The sequence below is a fragment of the Babylonia areolata genome, chromosome 35 (assembly GCF_041734735.1).
Source record: "Babylonia areolata isolate BAREFJ2019XMU chromosome 35, ASM4173473v1, whole genome shotgun sequence".
NCBI classification, from domain to species: domain Eukaryota; kingdom Metazoa; phylum Mollusca; class Gastropoda; order Neogastropoda; family Buccinidae; genus Babylonia; species Babylonia areolata.
Genome location: NC_134910.1, coordinates 18,779,904 through 18,799,892, shown reverse-complemented (window position 1 = coordinate 18,799,892; position 19,989 = coordinate 18,779,904). Strand labels below are relative to the sequence as shown.

The following is a 19,989-nucleotide window of genomic DNA, read 5'->3' as shown; positions in this document are numbered from 1 at the left end:
CGGTTTCTTTCTATCCATTTCTGTCTGTCTGTCTGTCTGTCCGTGTCTGTCTGCGGTCTCTCTCTTGTTCAAGTTTTCATTCATTCACTGATCTCAGTCTTCTTCATTAATTTTACTCGCATATCTTCAATGATTTGTAAGATGCCGCGTCATGAATTTCATGTGCCCTCTTTATACGGGGAACAAACTATACATAATAACTGTATCCAGTTTACATACTATGTTACGCCGGTGTCCCCCATGCTCTGTCAGTTATCCGCGATAAACTGATTTCCCCGCTCACTGGAAATTGGGCGCCACCACTAACAGTAATTTCTGTCACTGTTTTCACTGCCGGCCGCGCCGTGCTCTTTCCCTGTTCCCAGAACAGGCTGGTCCATTGATCTCAGTGATGATCAGTTTCCTCCCCAAATCCTGCCACGTGTACCTTATTATGCAGGCTGGACAACTGTCACTGACACAAAGTAACGTCTCCTCCCCTGCCTGTACAACTGACCCTTGTTCAAGTCCCGGCAACACTGATCGGCGCCTGGCTGTATGAGGCAAAGGCCGGGGAAAATTTTTACGATGTCCCGGGCCAATATTTTGTGCAGATTTACCAATGCACAAATCCCTTTCGCGTACACAATCACACACGTTAAAACCTGAGGTGTCGTCCGGATTCACCTGTTCCCGATTCACTCTCATCAGTTTCCGTCACCCGGCCGTCATTCCCGTTTCCCCTATCACCGGATTGCTAATCCAGATTCACCCATCAGTTCCCAGTCACGGTTCACCTATGTACTGTACTCGGTCGCTCTGTGTGTGTGCATGCGCGCGTGTGACTGAGTCATGTGTTTTTGAAAATAAAAATAAAAAAACAACCAAAATGCCCACTTTCTGCTTTGCTGGCCTGGTCTCTTGGGTTGACACTGAGTCATGTCTCCAATGTACTATCAGTTCTTCTGAACCAAATCCGCAAAACAGTGCCAGTGTGTCCGCCTCTCTTGCATTGGACAATGACAAAGGTTTATCCTGCACTGAATAGTCTTACATTCACTCGGAAGGCGCTTCCCGGTGAAAGCACGGTACTCATAGTAATGATTTCGCTCTGTCTCAGACCGAAGAGAATTACTGCATGGTTAAAAATAGTTCGTTGTTGTAAGGTCAAGTTTATCACCTCAGTATATTAGCAGTAGCGAACACTGAAGTGTTATTCGATCATTTACTACTGAACGGTTCCATACACTTCATCGTGCCACTGAGTGGACTCGGCGGCAGTAAAACCTGCTTTTGTCTTTACAGTTTCAATTTCAGTTCAGTGTCTGTTGTCGTTTGTTGTCAGTCCCCCCCCCCCCCCCCCGCACAACCCCCGCGTCCCCCCCCCCCCCCCGCACAACCCCCGTGTCCCCCCCCCCCCCCCCCCCCCCCCCCCGCTCTCTTTTTCTAGCTTTCTTTTTGGAAACGTTCTTTTACACTTGTGTTGAAATGAAGTGATTTCATGGTTTTTATTTATCGGCTGTAATTTCTCTGAGACTGATGAAGAAAAGCCCACACATTTTTTTAAAAGCATCATGTACGCGTGCATGCGGCACACACACACACACACACAGTCACACCGCCAGACACACACACACACACACCGTCACACCGACACACACACACACACACACACACGCGCGCGCGCGCGCGCGCGCAATTCCCAGGCCAGGTTAATCAACTTCGGCTGATATCACTGCGATGATCATATTCAGTTTCAACAAACCATGCAGCCTCAGTCCACAAACCACTCAGTGCTGTTCCATATCAAAAGGAACGCAAAGTGGAATATGAGGGGGGAAAATGTTGGAACATTTATCTTTTCTCAAAATGTTATGTTGTGTCGGTTCATTCATTCAGAATTCTTTCGTACTGACGTAAATTATTGCGAACACTAAACAAAACACATCCTTAAAACCCCGGACACGACCACATTCAGTGGTGCTGGTGCACTTTATAGCCCAAATTTTGAGAACTGAGACACATACATGTTCACAGCCAATGCAAATACCCACCTACAGTGTATTTGTCAGGATACAAAACAACACCCAAAGAAGACTGAGGCACAAGTCAGTAAAGAAGCAGCCCTCAAAACGGACCTACACACACACACACACACACACACACACACACGAGCACGCACATGCGCGCGCATCAGCAAGGAAATAGCACAAATGGTTATTTACCAGTGACATGTCAATAAAAGTGCACGAACAGCATTGAGAATCAGTCAGCAGTTGTAACGTGTTGTTTGGTGAGCAGGGGTGGGGATTTGAAACCTGCTATTTCCGTCTCCCCATTTAGGTATATTAGTTGTTAAAATAAGAGCAGAGGGGAAGTGTTTTCCTTTATAATCGCATTCAGTTGAACTTTAAAAAAAACTTTTTTCCCCCTTAAGCACATCGTCATAACGGTCTTATTTGTTGCGGTAGGCTCATCTGTAAAGTGACTGGTAAATGTTTGGTCAACCCGTCCCCCCCTCCCCCACTCCACCCCACACCACACCAGCATGGGCATTCCGGCTGTCAGCACTGAGATGTGACTGGACGTCTGCATCAGCCTGACCTTTTTCACTTCAACTTGCATCACTCTACCTCCGAGCGTCTCCTTTTCTCCAACTCTTTTTTTCTTTTCGTCTTTTCTCTTTCTGTTCTCTTTTCCCTGCCCTCCCTCTCCCTCCTTCGTTTACCTTGCTGTCCAAAGGAGCTGCATGGTTTGCTCATGGGCGGAACGTTTGATCTCAACACACACACGCACACACAGAGTCTTTACCAACGTGTTCTGTTTGGCTCTCCCACTCCTCCCTCCCGCCCCAGCCGCATTCTCCACCACCAAAGCCGCGACTCACCACCCCCCCCCCTCCCATGTCTGGCAAATAAAACTAACGCGATGACGTCACAGTCGTTGCAGCGCTGTGCACAGTGGCGGGCACACAGACAACAGTTTACGAGGCCGCGTTGCAGCCAGCGCACAACAGTTCACAAACATGAATGCATATCAAGAAATTGTTTGTAGGGACTGAGGTGAACAGAGTCAACGATGGAGAGAGGGATACATGTTGGAGTTTTTTTCGCCGTCACTTTGCTGTGTGGAGGACTGTCGGCTCAAGGTAAGGGCTCAACGTGTGTATGACCTTGTCTGTCTGGCCGATCGCGGAAAGTGTCGGGTTTTGAGTGACTTGAACCTCCAGTGGCGAGATCGTCTGCTGTGCAGTCGTGACCTAAATGAGGTAACTTGTGCATCGAAGATGGCGCAAGCCGCCCCACGTTTAAGAAGGGTTATCGGCTGGTGTTAAAAGGCTTGCTGCGGGACTTTTCGATCATGCAGGACTGTCGCTCCTGGCATAATTTTTGACTCAACACGCGTGTTTGCTTCATTGGAAGTGGTAGTAAATGAATGTGGCAACGAATTATGTTTAATTACGAAAGACATGTACGTTGATACCAAGAGCCTAATGCTGGTTGATACCAAGTACAGGTATATAAATACAGGACAGTGTTGAAGGTTTCTTTATTTGTATTTAATTTGTACCATAATAACTGCTGAAAAATCGAGGCATTGATTGGGGGTAGAGTTGTGGGAGTAAGATGATCAAGGCTTGGTTGATGTGGCCTACTTTCGGTTGGTTGTGTTGAGGAATGGGGTATGTGAACAGGAGGGGGTGGGGCAAATCGAGAGGGTTGGGAGGGGGATGACTGGTAGAGGAGGTGTGGGTTGAAGGCGGGATGGAGAATGAATGAACAATTCCAATCACTTTAGTTTAAAAGCAATGTTTGAAATAGTTCCATGAACCAGTAAGTTTGTTGTTGCACAGTGACAATCCCAACAACTGTTAAAGAGTTAACCACAGTAATAACAGCAGACTGGCAGATAGACAGTGGGCAGATACATAAACGTAATATATTACACATATTTGCACAAATTTACATTAATATATATATATATATATATATATTACATATATGTGTGTGTGTGTGTATAACTGGGGTGTCATGCTGTGCCAGGATGGCAAGAGGAGAAGAGAGTTCTTATTTGTTTATATGGAAATATGATCATGAACAGGCAGGCAAACGCAGGAATATGGGGTTGAGGTGGTTTATTCCTTTTCAGTGGGACATGGGGTAATGCTGATTTGAACACATTCCACATGGAGCAAAGAAACCCTGAAATCAAACAATTACAACTAATAAATAATTGTTTCATAATTCATGATCTGGCTCCATTTACAAGCACACTAATACATTTTAAGTTCACAGATTCACTGAAAATCATTCATTGAAGATGTCTGCAAATAAGAGAAGTTCACTTTAAAGGAATATTATCAGTAAAATAATTCACTCTATCAGCTTGATGGTAAGTATTGTGGTTACCACAAATTAATTATTTTACTTAAAAAAACAAAAACAAATGTAGTTGCAACCAAATAAAACTGATTACAATTAACTTCAGTCTTAAATCAGTTTCAGTGAAAATGAATAAATCATTGAAAACATAATATGTCAAGTACACTAAACTGAATGGCACAACAATTTTTCAAAAGCAATAACCTTTCTCATCCAAGATAATTAGTTTACAAAAGAACACACCTTCTCAAAGTGACAAAGGCCATTTAAACCCAAACTGGCTAGTCCACTGAGATACTGTGGCAGAACTGCCCACTTCAAATGTGAACTGGCCACCCCAGAATGGAGATGTGAACTGGCCACTCCAGAATGGAGATGTGAACTGGCCACTCCAGAACAGAGATGTGAATTTTCAGAACAGAGATGTGAACTGGCCACTTCAGAACAGAGATGTGAACTGGCCACCCCAGAATGGAGATGTGAACTGGCCACTCCAGAATGGAGATGTGAACTGGACACTTCAGAACAGAGATGTGAACTGGCCACCCCAGACTGGAGATGTGAACTGGCCACTCCAGAATGGAGATGTGAACTGGACACTTCAGAACAGAGATGTGAACTGGCCACCCCAGACTGGAAGATGTGAACTGGCCACCCCAGACTGGAGATGTGAACTGGCCACTCAGAACAGAGATGTGAACTGGCCACTTCAGAACAGAGATGTGAACTGGCCACCCCAGACTGGAGATGTGAACTGGCCACCCCAGAATGGAGATGTGAACTGGCCACTTCAGAACAGAGATGTGAACTGGCCACCCCAGAATGGAGATGTGAACTGCCCACTTCAGAACAGAGATGTGAACTGGCCACCCCAGAATGGAGATGTGAACTGCCCACTTCAGAATGGAGATGTGAACTGCCCACTTAAGAACAGAGATGTGAACTGGCCGCCCAAGAATGGAGATGTGAACTGCCCACTTCAGAACAGAGATGTGAACTGGCCACCCCAGAATGGAGATGTAATCACCAAAAAAATAAGAAAAGCAGCTCACAGTTACAATGTCAAAGTTCACAAGACACATAACTCCAAAAGATCATGACAAAAAAGGGACGAAACTACTTCAAAACACTGTAAAATTCACTTCCCTCTACATTATATTGATTAAACTAAACTGATTATAAGCAGCTATTAACTAATAGCACATAAATTCTCTGCTTCTACTGATAATAATTTTAAATGTGTTGCATATTAATTTTCAACTCTGCTACATGTGTGTGTGTGTGTGTGTGTGTGTGTGTACACTTGCACATGGCACTGATGGTAGTCTTTGATTTGCCAACTTTCCCATGTTAAACAAAAAAAAATTGAAAAATTGAAAATGAAGTTAGGATCCCAGGTTTTTTATCTTCTGAGTTTGTAGTTTTGCATGTCTCCATGCTGATTTCAACACACCAGTAAATTTCAGAAATAATGACATAATTGTTAATAAATATTTCACTTCATTTTGACAGGTAATGTCTAGTACACAATGCAAATGTTAAATATGGCTAAGACAATACAAATAAGAACAGTTGATGCATAATGTATGAATACTTGCAATAAACAATGCTTAAAAAAATGATGACCTGTTTTTTTGTGCTTGTAAACGCCTTTCTACATAGTACTAGTAGTACTTTCCCTAGATATTCACAATGAAAATGATGGAAAACAGCAAAGCAAGAACACAATATGGCAGTTTCAACAGGTGTGGAATCATAGTTTTCATACTGTGTGTTGTAAATTACTTCAAAAACAGACAGGAAAGGAGAAAGAAATGTATGTGGAGATGGAAACAGGTCTCAGTCTTGGAAGTTGGGGTCATTAAGAAGCATGTTCATCAGAACCTTTTCATTTGTTTTTGCATGCTGTATGGTTTGAATATGTGCTCGATCTTGTTTTAAGTATTGGTATTTGGCTTCTCAATTAATTAACAGTACTGATCTGCACTGAGATAACCCTTGCAGTTGGCAAGGACATACATAACATAGACATCAAAGATCTTATATTGTCAAAAACATTATATCATCAATCATGCATTTTGATTTCTACATAGAATTTCAAATACATGAATACACTATTGACCACTCTATCCTCTTGAACAGACTTAAAACTTCCTTTGGTATTCTTGACACTGCACTAGCATGGATCACGTCTTAATCTGTCAGATTGTACACAGAAAGTGTGTGTAAATGGTAGATACTCTTAGAGTATCTGCCTTAAAATATGGTGTCCCACAGGGGTCCATCTTAGGTCCTGTTTTTTTTCATGCTGTATGCGGCTCCAGTGTTGGATGTCATCAGTCATCATGCGACATCGCATGAGAGCTTTGCTGATGGCACACAACTTTATCGGTCGGCGTCCATAACTGAATTTGATGCACTGGTGACTCAAGCATGGGAGTGCATTGCTGGCCTAAAGGACTGATGACTCTCAGCAACCTGTAATTAAATGATGATAAGACTGAATTTATGATAACCTGTCCAAAGAAGTTTTGTCAACATCCTTCCTTTCCTGACTCTGTTCTGATCAATAGCACACCTGTTTCACTTTCTCCTTCTGTTCGTGGTCTTGGTGTAATCCTACACCAGTCACTTTCCTTCCAACAGGACATTTCGAATATCTGTAAAGTTGCCTGTTTGGAACTGTGTAGAATCAGCTCAGTCCACCACTATCTCTCAACTGATGCAACCAAGACACTTGTATGCTCTCTGGTTCTCTCAAGATTGGATAACTGCAACTCTCTTTTGGCCGGCCCTCCCAAATATCTATGAGACAGACTCCAATCAATTCAGAATAACGCTGCCAGACTCATTTGCAGAGCTTCTAAATTTGACCATGTTTCTCCTCTCTACTGGTTGCCTGTTTCTGATTGAATAGACTATAAGCTATCCACTCTGACCTTTTCTGCAGTCAGTGGATATGGCCCCAAGTATCTATCGGAACTCCTCCATATCTGTACCCCTGTCTTGCCAGCTCCATTCTTCCTCTGATACTCAACTTCTCAGGACACCTCACGTCAGAAGTGAGAACTACACAGATCGTTTTCTTTTCAGTTGCCAAAGACGTGGAATAAGCTCCCTGATAACCTCTGTCATTCTGATTCCCTCGCATCTTTTAAATCTTGTCTCAGAACTCACCATTTCCCTCAGCAATAAGTTCAATTGTGGCAGGTCCACTTCCTTTGCGTTAGCTGTGCTTGATTGTGTGTATACATATGTATGTGTCAGGTTAGGTCATTAGATCTGCTACTGGTAACCTGTAATCCAGTACAACCTGTTCAGGGTCGGGTTGCTGGCGACTAAACCAGCACTCCCACCGCCTCCCTTCCGGGACTGGTGAGGCGGGTGGCTAGACACCCCTATGGAATTAAAAACGAGATCCATAAAAGGGCGTCGGCTCAGGAGAGCCACCGACGGCCATCTAGCTCCACCGTGCTGTGTGCATGCCATACGCAGTTGGCCCCTGGGGTGTGTCTACCTATGCATGCGAAGTCTGGATCCAGCAGAATCTGCGGAAGAAACCTATCGGTTCAACGGAGAGGAAGGCGGTTACAGCAATGCACTGTGGAGTGCAGAGAGCAAGATGAGACACTGAAAGGATATTTTGGTGTCATATACTGTACCATGTCAAACTGATGCAAACTAGGCCTATGGTTTGCTCTGTTTGGCCAAATTTCGCGCGGCTAACAGTGAAAAGACGCCCCTCTTAGTCTGGCCCGCTCTTAGCCAATCAACAGAGAGCAAGATGAGACACTGAAAGGATATCTTGGTCATCCACTGAATCCGTGCTCATCCTCCAGTTGTCTCGACTTAGTCTTGCCATTGGAAATTGGTGAACCCAGACGAGAGAGTGAGGTCGATGTTGCGCAACTCCTCTTCACTTTAAACAAACTCATCGCGCAAGTCATCAGTCATCCTTAATGACTTTTCATCCTTCATCCTTTCATCACCCCCAAGTCCTGTGGCGACAGGCGAGCGACGAAACAACAGGTGTGGGTACACTGGCAGTCGCAGACGCAGACATGCACGCAGGCGGCTCAGGCCATAGGGTCGTTCTTCATTGACAGGAGCAGCGATGGAGCTCGGCAGCCATCTGAGCGTCTGGGCAGCCCTCGTTAGGAATGCACTGCTCACCTCACTGGCATGAGGAAGGGGCTGGAAAAGGTGCCCTAAAAATTGCCTGCTCCATATTACCCTGGCCAGCATACCGCGGCTGGCGGGGACCCTTCATTAGCGGTCGAAACAAAGAGAAAGAAAAGAAAAAAACAAGGATTGTTCCTCTCACCATTGGTGTTTGGAACATAAGGACTGTCCTGGACAGAGATGACGCAGACAGACCCCAAAGGAGAACGGCACTAGTTGCATCCGAACTCGCCAGATACAGCATTGACATCGCAGCCTTGAGTGAGACTCGGCTTGCAGGCGAAGGCGAGCTCAATGAACGGGGATCTGGTTACACGTTCAGCTGGAGTGGATGAGGAAGCGAAGAGCAATGTGAGGCTGGCGTTGGTTTTGCAGTAAAAACAGCACTTGTCAGCAAGCTAGCTGGAATCCCAGAGGGAGTCAACGATAGGCTTATGACCGTGAAACTCCCACTGGCATCTGGCCAGAAGCACCTCACCATTGTCAGTGCCTACGCCCCAACCATGACCAACCCGGATGAAGTGAAGGCGAAGTTCTACGAGGACCTTCACTCTGTCATTGCTGCTATCCTGAAAGCAGACAAGCTCATCATTCTTGGGGACTTCAGTGCTAGAGTTGGCTCTGACTACATCTCCTGGGATGGAGTGATTGGAAAGCACGGTGTGGGCCACTGCAACCCAAATGGATTGCTTTTGCTTCAGACCTGTGCAGAGCACGAACTGCTGATAACCAACACAGTTTTCTGCCTACCTACCTGTAACAGGACATCATGGATGCACCCTCGCTCAAAGCATTGGCATCTCATCGATTATGTCATCATCAGGAAAAGGGATAGGCAAGATGTACGTGTAACAAAGACCATGTGCCGTGCCGAGTGTTGGACCGACCATTGCCTTGTAGTCTTGAAGCTGAATATTCGAATCCAACCCAAGAGATGCCCCCAAGGCCAGTAGGCTCCAAAACAGCTCAACATCGCTAAGCTGAAAAACATCACCATCAAACAGACCTTTGTGGAGCTGCTGGAAGATCGTCTGGAATCCGCCTCTCTGGACAACCAGAATGTGGAGTCTGACTGGAGGACCCTGCGTGAGCTGATCTATAGTACAGCTTCAGAGACCCTGGGACCCATGACCAGAAAGCACAGACTGGTTTGATGAAAACTGTGATGAAATCAAGCAGCTTCTGGATGAGAAACACCATCTGCATCAAGCCTACCTGAGCAACCCAAAGTCCACATAAAAAAAGGATGTGTACAATGCCATCCGCAGGACTGTTCAGCAAAAGTTACGTCAGATGCAGGATAAGTGGCTGAGTGACAAAGCTGATGAGATCCAGGGATATGCTGACAGGCACGATATGAAGAGGTTCTATGATGCCTTAAAAGAAGTCTACGGCACCACATCCTCAGGATCATCCCCCCTCCTCAGTGCAGATGGGAATACCTTGATCACCGAGAAGGAGAAAATTCTCGAACGCTGGGCTGAGCACTTCAACAGTGACTTAAATCGCCCTTCCTCCATAAATGATGAAGCCATAGACCGTCTCCCACAAGTCCCCATCAACGAAGCACTGGATGATCCGCCAACACTTCTTGAGACCCAGAAAGCAATCTGCCTGCTATCCAGTGGCAAAGCACCTGGCTCAGACTCCAAACCAGCGGAAGTCTACAAGGATGGAGGCACTGTGCTGACTGAGAAGCTCCATCAGCTGTACTCACTCATGTGGAAAGAAGAGACGATCCCCCAGGATTTCAAAGATGCATCTATCATTCACTTGTACAAGCGAAAGGGGAACCGGCAAGCCTGTGATAACCATCGGGGCATTTCCTTGCTCTCCATCACAGGCAAGATACTTGCCAGGATCCTACTAAACCGCCTCACAGCACACCTTGACCAAGGTCATTTGCCTGAGAGCCAATGTGGATTCCGGAAAGAGCGCGGAACCACCGACATGGTGTTTGCTGCAAGGCAGCTGCAAGAGAAATGTCAGGAGCAAAATGCTGATCTGTTCTCCACCTATGTCGACCTCACTACTCATGCCTTAACTGCACTGTTTCCTTTTCTTTAAGTTTAATTAAGTATTCAGCATATTTCATAGGATTGGTTTCTTTCAGCAGCCTTCATCATTGTGCAGTTGTAGATGGCATTTTGCATTAATGGACTGAAAGAGACAGTTAAGAATTATACACAGAATGACAGATAGAGGTTGTTTAAACAGTACTTCATACAATTTCTTTTCATGGGAATTAAAGTAAAAATCCATAAATTATGCACATAAATTACACATAATCCACACATACTGTTGCCATCAGCTTTTCCCCCACTTTGAATGAAATATACAGATGAAACTTTGAATGAAATATACAGATAAAACTGTTGCCGTCAGCTTTTCCCCCCACTTTGAATGAAATATACAGATAAAACTTTGAATGAAATATACAGATAAAACACACACACACACACGCACACACACACACACACACACACATCCTGGGAAGTGCTCCACACTACTGGTGACCCACAACAGAAGAGCCGACTATGAACTGTTTAGGCATACTCTGGAAACCATCACCAGCTTCAAGTGCCAAGGAGTAACCATCACCCAAGATCTAAACTGGAATGCACACATTAACACCTGTTGCAAAAAAGCCAACAGGACCCTGGGCTTCCTGAAAAGGAATCTGAAGATTGGCTCCAGAAGCTTCAAACTTATCAGATAGACGGCCTACAGATCCTATACATACATCCCATCCTTGAGTACGCATGCTCAGTCTGGGATCCTCATACTCAAAAGAACATGGACAAACTTGAGGCCATCCAGTGGAGAGCAGCCTGCTTCGTAATGAGGTGCTAAAGACACACCTCCAGCCCCTCAGACATAAAAGAGGATCTCAAATGGCCTAGTCTTCAGGAGGGGAGACGGACAGCACACCTTGCCATGTTTTAGAAAATCCACCACAACCTGGTCCATTCTGACCTTATCAAGAGCAAGTTAGTTCCTGCTCCGCCATAACAGTGCCACGGTTATAGCCAGCAGTTCAAGTTCCCACAGTGTTGAACCTAGTTCAGTTTCTCCCAAGGACCATCAGGGCAAACTCAAAAACATGTTGAACAAAGCAAAGGACCTCTACATTTCCCTTCTGAAAGGACAACCCCACTGCAAAATGGACTGTCCCCCGGTGAACTCCTAATGAGAAGAAAGCTGAAAACTAAAATTCCCATCCTTCCCTCATGTATGTTTCCCCATCTCCTAACCATTTGCTTATCAGACAAAAAGAAGAGATCATGAAGCAGAAACAAAGTAACAACTACATCTGTCATTCTGTCAGGGAAGCATCACCTCCGAAACCTGGGGATAAGGGTAGATGGTTTTCAGGGGTTTCCTTTGTTAAGCTAACACAGCTGTTGCTCAGGACTCATGTGAGCTAGTGGGCTTTGCCCTCCTTTTGCTTTGAATTCTCCATCAGTTTGATATGGTATAGTATACAACACCAAAATTGGGTGTTTGTAGTATACTGCCTGTTTGGTGAAATATTGTTACAATGTCAAACTTGAATGCCCCGCCTGTCCATCTCTGTGTTTACCTGGGACTTTCTTTGCTGGCCATTGGAATGGGTCATTAGTTCGAGCTGGAAATGGTGTTTGATTGATCAACAGATGGTGGACTTAGAGGTGGATAACTGCATTAGCCCCAAGTGGCCAAACAGAGCTTTAGTCTGAGCAACAGAACTCTGGCCCACTTCTTGTAAAGTTGTAAAATATCTTCTTTATCCATTTGTTTTCCATGAGTATGGCAAACAAGGCTGGATTTACATTCTTCAGCAGTTTGATTGTACAATATTAGCATAGATTTGTTTTCAAATTACAAGCTATAATGTCAGATTTCTTTTGTGTGTGTGTGTGTGTGTGTGTGTGTCTGCGTGTGCGTTAGTGGTTGTGTGCGTGCATGCATGCATGTGTGTGTGTGCATGTGCAAGAGTGTGTATGTGCATGTGCAAGAGAGAGAGAGAGAGAGAGAGTTGTGCGTGTGTGTGTGTGTGTGTGTGAAATAGATGTAAACAAGAAAGGCAATGCTTTCAAGATTCACTTGTGATACATATTTAAAGAAAAAAAAAAGATTAGAGAGTAGTTTGTTGAAATGTGTTCTCTATTCATTATTATGATCATACAGCATTCATATGCAGTAAACATGTTGATGATTATCTAAGAAATTCTTTTAAATCCGTGGTTAAGGAGATGTTGCAATTGCATCAGGCTTTGCAACATGTTTTGTCAAGATCTGCGGCACTGACCAGTGCCATGTAGACAATGCTGACTTTAACTCAGTGAAACAGTTGATTCAGATTTTCTTTTCTGCTCATTCTAGTTAATTCAGTGTCCACTTTAGAATATTCATATGCATTAAATATGTCAATAATGTAGTTAGTGTCACTGTACATGTTCTGTCCAGATTATGTATTTATTTGCTTTTAATTGTGAACAAGAAAAACAAGGTCATAGCGTATTCTCACCAGATGATTGGGCAGCTGCAAAGGGGTAACAGTGGCTTTCCGAATCCGGAACAGACATCAACGAAATAAACTACTGATAATTCGGAAATACAACTGAATTTGGGAGATGTACAACCTATTATTGGTATCACTGTGAAAATTTCTTTCCGTACTATGTTTAAGCCAAATTTGGTATTGGCAGACAAAGTATATCCAGAGAAAATGGCAATGTTAAAGTTGACCTTGGACACACACACACACACACACACACACACACACACACACACACACACACAACCGAACACCAGGTTATAACATAGACTCACTTTGTTTACATAAGTGAGTCAAAAATAGCATTGAATTTAGAAACTATTTGTTGCTATAATCAGAGATGGGTGTGTTGTAAAGGAGACAAGAGGAAGCAGACAAAGGAGATGATTTTAAAAAAAGAAGTATTTTTGTTTTGTTAAGATGTTATAATAAAGTTAGATTGCTTTTCCTTAGTTTGGTGTCATGTGTCAAAGGGTGCTTCTTGTTTCTTTTGGGGTAATTTTGTTTTGTTTTTTGCTCCCGTTGTTTATATATGTATATTTTTTTTTCTTTCTTCTTTTTCTTTTAATCTAAAGAATTGGTGAATATTGTCAAACACAGTGTGCTGTGACAGCAATCTGTGAAAGGGGATCTTCATGTCCTGAATTCTTAGTTCTCTTTATTTACCTATTCAAGCCTTTACTGTTTTAGGTTTTTCTTCTTATATCAGGATCAGGTTTCAAGAGATGTTACCAGTCAGCATCATCATGAAAGGTTTCAGCCATCGTGATCATGCTTGGAAGGCAATGATTAAACATAAGACTGGACAACAAAAAAAGGTGACAGAGAGGAAATGTTATAATTGGACACTGCAGTTTTTTGTGAAAGGGAACATTGAAGCGCCATAGACCATCACATTACAGTGGAAATAAACTGGCAGCTGTATAATTTGAAGAAGTTTACATTGTTTGTCTGCCTGGTTGTCTTTTTTGTTGTTGTTTTTTGTGAGTTTTTTATGTTGTGCTGATTATATTTTTCACTGACAGAACTAAAGCAGCTTGATTTCACACACACACACACACACACACACACACACACACACACACACACACACATATATATATATATATGTATGTGTGTGTGTGTGTATATATGTGTATGTATTGATATGTAAGAAATAGGATTAAAGAAAACATGAGAGGCAAGGCCTTCAAGACTCGCTTGTGACATGCTGTATGCAGTAAAGGAATCATGAGAAAAAAGGAATTGAAAAAAAAAGTAATTAAAATGGGTCTTGTACTGAATATTGATAAGCTTTGAAAAACAAACAAACAAAAAGGCCTGCTAGCGGGATCAAACCACGGATGTTCTGTTTAGAAACAAGCTGCATCTGATGTCACTCAACCAAATTTGATATTTACAGCTATGGGTCTTTTTTTTAGACTGATAAAAGTTTTATTGTATTTGAGGTAATAACACCAATCATGTTTCCGTGACATATCTCGATTATTAAAAAAATTCTTTTAATTCAGCCTTAAAGGAGATGTTGATTCAGGCATACTGCAACACAAATATCTGCACAAACCAATCCCACAACAGGCTGTCCGAAACTGAAAGAAACATTCAATTCAATTTTCTTTTATGTTCATATTTGTTTTGAAGATGTTTCTTTCATAACATGCTTCATTTATCAGTTTCATGGAAGCAAAGGGATGTCTTTCTTACTGGAACATCAAATAGCTATACTGATCCACACTACATGTGATATTGTTTTGAACATGTTCGAAAAAACAAACTGACTCTTCAAACCTTTATCTAAGAAATATTGCACATTAACTATCTGTAATCAAGTAATGTATGTATTCTTGCAGGTGAATTTTATGATAATAAGCTGCTTTGTATGCAAATACAAACTTTAAGATTTTCATATGCAGTAAACATGTTGATGTTGATGGTGTAGTTAGTGTCGCTTTTTGTGTTCTGTCCAGAATTTGTATTTCTTTTCATTTAATTGCAAACAAGAAAAACAATGTTATACTGTCTTCTTACCAAGCATAGCCTACATTCTGGCAAAGTGGTAAATGGACTCCGGAATGAGCCTCAACGAAATAAACCTATAATGATCCAGAAATACAGCTTAATTCAGGAGACTTACAACCTATTATTGGTATGACTGTGAAGATTTTTTCCCCATGTTTTAGCCAGAGTTGGAATTGGCAGACAAAGTATTTTCAGAGAAAATGGCAGTATTAAAGTTAACCACGGACACACAGACATACATACAGACACACACACAGATAATCAAACACTGGGTTATAACATTGATTCACTTTGTTTACACAAGTGAGTAAAAAATTATGGGTTTTTTTGTAAGGTATATGTCTGTTGCATTGCCGCCAGGGATTGCGCTATGCATAAAGTTTTTTTGGTTTTGAATCAAATGTAAGATGGGATATTTATTGGCAGATCTGTTTTGTTATCTCGTTCGGCATTAATCAGATGGATTCCCCCGTCTCCTCGAAGTAGGTGGCAGTACGTCGCAGGTCTTCCAGTCCTCCGTCGAGCTTCCGGGCCGTTGGGATTGGGTCGGGCCAGGTTTTCTCTCGGAGCGCTTGGTGGAGCGGGCAGGACTGCAGCAGATGTTCTGTTGTCTGGCTGCCTGTTCTGCAGGGGCACTGCTCTGTGTTGCCGATACGGAGTTTCGTGTATAGGTGGTGTTTCAGGAGGTTGTGGCCTGTCCTGAACTTGAGAATGGCTACCTGCTCTCGACGAGTCAGCAGGTAGTACGGATCTGCTCTGTTGTGGCGTGGATGGTGCTGCTTCCACTTGTTCTGCAGCTTGGCCTTAATGATGGTCCTGGATTTAAAGTAGCTGGTAGACCTGTCCATCTGCTCTTTTGTAGTGCCTTCCTTTGCCAGGGAGTCAGCAGTTTTGTTGCCAAGCACGTTGCAGTGGGAGGGAATCCACTGCAGGGTGATTGTGTGACTTGTGCAGAGGGAGGCGAGAAAGGAGGACAGATCATTTGAGTTCTGAATCTCTGTTGGACCAAAAGGCCTGCAAGTTGGACAGGGCATCGGTCAGGAAGACAACGTTGTGACTGGCGTAGGGGCAGACCTCGATGTGGGCTGCTGCTGTTTTCAAGGCTTCTGCTTTGGCTCTGTAATTGGTGGAATACAGGCTGGTAGTGAGGCAGATCTTTTCTTCTCTGCCTCCTGGATACTGAACATAGACTCCTGCCCCTCCATTCTGAATGGCATCTGCCGCAGAGCCGTCAGTGTAGACATGAGTCCAGAACTCGTTGGGAAACTGGGTGTGGAGGTGTTCATGGGTGAGGGACTTTTCTTTCAGGGCCACTTTGGGAATCTTGGGGGCCAACATCAGGGATGCTGAACTGGATGAGGGGAGGGGTTCCTTCGCTCCAGGCAGGGACGGCAAGACAACAGGGTATCACTTTGGGGACATGGTCAAGGATATCTTGATGTTGCCATTCTAGGATCCTGCTCTGGTGAACAAAGCTCCCTCTCTTCAGCCGTCCTTTTGTTGGCTGGGACAGTCTGTCCTTCATGGGGTGGCCTTGCAACCTCTTGAACTTGGCAGCCTGGGTCAGGAGTTTGGCGTCTCTGCAGTCCTCAAGGGGCTGGAGCTCTGTGGTGGTTTCAAGCTCCTGAATTGGCATAGACCTCATGGCCCCTGTGATGATACGGGTAGCTTCATTCTGAACCTTGCTGATCCGTTCTAATTTGGACTTGGCCGTAGTGCCCCATGATGCAGTCATGCCATACTCCAGCACTGGCCTGACTCTACCAGTGTGCAGCCTCCTGAGGGTCGTGTTGTCTGTGCCCCATGTTGTTCCTGCCAGCTTCTTCATGAGGGCAAGTGATAGTTTTGCTCTTGATGCTGCTTTCTGTGCTTGCTTCTTCCACATCAGGCGTTTGTCAAAAGTGACTCCCGGGTACGTGGGGTTGTCCATTGATGTGCAGGTTGGCCTTCTGTTCTTTGAGTGAGAGACTGAAAACAGTGTAAGTGGTCTTTTTGGCATTAATTGTCACCAGCCACTGTTTTGTCCAGCTTTCGAGAACATTCAGCACTTGCTGTAGTCTGTAGTTGGCAGTTGTGAGGTGTTCTTCTGAGCACCATAGGACAAGATCGTCTGCATAGATGGCTCCCTGGACTTTGTGTGGCACATTTTTGACGATGTCATTGATAAAGACAAGGAATAGTGTAGGGCTGAGGACACCTCCTTGAGGAATTCCTTCTCTGTGTCTTCTTCTGACTGTATGCTCCATTGACATGGACTCGGGCCTTCCTATTGTTCAGGTACTGTGAGATCCACTGGTACATACAGCCAGTCACGCCACTCTTCTGGAGCTTCCTCCGGAGGCCATCCTTCCAGACTTTGTCGTATGCCTTTTCCATGTCTATCCACACCGTCAGTGTATGCTGTTTGTCCTGGAAGCCATCCTCGATCTTCTGGGCTATGCAGGTCACTTGGTCCTCAGTGGAATGATGTTGGCGAAAGCCTGCCTGCTCTGGAGTGATGATGATGTTCTTTTTCAGGTGCCAAACTAGGCGCAAGTTGATCATACGCTGTAGGAGCTTGCCCACGCAGCTGGTGAGGCTGATGGGGCAATAACTATCAGCCCTGGCTCTGTCTTTGCCCTTCTTATGGATGGGCACCATGTCAGCTTCTCGCCAGCTCTGTGGAACATGCCCCGTCTTCCAACTGTTGTTGAAGAGAGTAAGGAGTTTGGTCTTTGCTTTGGTGCCAAGGTGTTTTAGCATTCCGTTGGCGACTTTGTCAGGACCTGGAGATTTTATGTCCTGCAAGGACTTTACCGCTTCTTCAAACTCCTTCAGTTTGAAAGGCCTGTGCCTTGGTCTTAGTCATCCTGATGATTCTTTATTTCATTATGGACTTGTTGTTTTCTGTCCTCTGACACAGTGATGTTGCTGATTTGCTCATACCTGTCTATGAAGCAGTTTGCTGCCTCTCTCCCTGTCACCATCTTCTGGTCTTTTTAAGCGTGACAGGTGCTGACCTTGTCTCTTCATTGTTCATGGCTTTGGTGAGTTTCCAGAGTTTGTTGCCATCTCTGTCAAGGTTCAGATTTTCTGTTTTCTCCATCCAGCTTGTTCTTGCAGCTTGGATGTAGGCCTTTCTGTATTTGGCAGAGCAGGCTTTGAGAGTAATGTTGTTTTCTTGTGTTGGGTTGTTTTCAACCTCCTTTCTAGTCCTTGTCACTTCATCTTCATGCTCCTGCAGCTCTTCTGTCCAATATGGCCTGTGGTTCTTGTGAGCTTCACGTGGAATTGCCTTCAAGGCTGCTTTCAGGATGGCTTGGTTGAAGTTTTTTGGTGGCTCTGTTGATGTTATAATTGTCCATTTTGATGGTCTTGCAGTACTTGTCAGAGAGGCCCACAAACATCTCCCAATCTGCCTTCGTGTAATTCCATCTGGGAAAGGACTTGGCATGGCTTGGTGTATACTGCAAATTGATGGCCAGTAGTACTGGTCTGTGGTCACTGCCTGCCAACTGTCTTTGTACCTTCCTGCTGTTTTTTTGGGCAAGGTCTTCAGTGGCAAAAGCAAGATCTGGGGTGGTCGTGGTGAGCCATCGGCGAGAGAAGAAGGTTGGTGGGTCTTCTGAATCATTCAGCAGAAGCAGATTGCTCTCTGTCTGCCAGTCCTCCACTTCGTCTCCTCTTCAGTCATTCTCACTGTAACCCCAACAGGTTGAGTGGCTGTTAAAGACATCTACTACCAAGCAGTTCTCTGATAGTATGTCCATTCTCTGTAAAGAGAGCTCTTTGTCTTGAGGGCAGTACACGTTGAAGGTGGTGATGACAGTCTTGTCCACTGTAATCTCCATTCCATGGATTTCAGCTTCCTAATTTGTATCCACTGTAAATTCTGAGGCTGATATACTGTTTTTGACGAGTATCTGCACTCCTCCTTTTGATCTTCCTCCTCTGTCCATCTTGAATGTTTGGTAACCTCTGACTCTGAACATGTGGCTGGGTTTCAGGTGTGTCTCCTGGATACAGGCCACATCGATGTTTTTGGCATACAGTCTTTCAGTAAATGAATGTTTTTGTGGTAGGCGCCCTCTGCATTCCACTGGAGAATGTTGAGTGGTCTAGAGGTTTCTCTGGGGTCAGATGTTTTTCGGCCATTAGCATTTTTCCTCCGCCTCTGAAGCCAGGCTCCTCGCAACAGGACAGGGTGACCACCAGTAGCATGGGGTGGGCCCTTTTGAGGCACAGGGCCCGGCACTCTACTAGCCTGGTGGGACTCCACTGGTAGAGCACCATCTTGAAAAGATATGAGGTTTTCTATCCATGACGTAGATACGTTGTACTGCTGTTGCGCGCCAGGGGCCCAGTACATCCGTCTTTGGCGTTGGTTTCCTTGTCCGAGTTTCCCTCTCATAGGTGACTTGCTGATCAAGGCTTATGAGCATATTCTACCCTGGTTTGTTTCTCCGAGGTTTTCCTTCCCTGTGGCAAGAGGTTTTTATGCGCCTCTTACTTGCATGATGAACCTGTCATAAGACATGGGGAATTTGATATGGTGTAACAGTGCCACCTGTTACCCTGCCCCGTTCTGGTAGAAACAGCTATTTGGTCCAGAACTGCTTATTTGACCAGGCAAGCCTGACTTATATCGCAGCAAACCCTCATATCTGGGGGCTGTTCCCCTATCCGCCAACTGGGGACCTGCCGGGTTGGGGATAGTCGCCCCGCCCGGTGCAGGTCTGATAATAGTGCAAACAAAAGTCTGTAAATAAAGTCTGTTAATGCCCTGAGTAACATAGACACCAAAAACAGAAAAGATTTCACGCCAATATATATTCTGAACAAAATAACCTTGTACCACAGATGAATAAGCAAGCTGTAACAGACGAACAATGTTAAAGACAAGAGAGG

The 19,989-nt window shown here is 44.4% G+C and overlaps 1 protein-coding gene across 2 annotated transcripts in view; it reads left to right on the top strand.

Annotated features, from left to right (window-relative positions):
- Nucleotides 1-2,958: 2,958 nt before the first annotated feature.
- Nucleotides 2,959-19,989, top strand: part of LOC143277734 (protogenin A-like) — a 208,257-nt gene continuing 191,226 nt past the window's right edge. For both annotated transcript variants that reach the window (XR_013053779.1, XM_076582632.1), the window contains exon 1: nt 2,959-3,127. Coding sequence is in view for 1 of the 2 variants with exons in the window: in XM_076582632.1 (XP_076438747.1) it covers nt 3,058-3,127 (70 nt within the window). In the remaining variant the exon portion in view is untranslated. The remainder of the gene's footprint in view (nt 3,128-19,989) is intronic.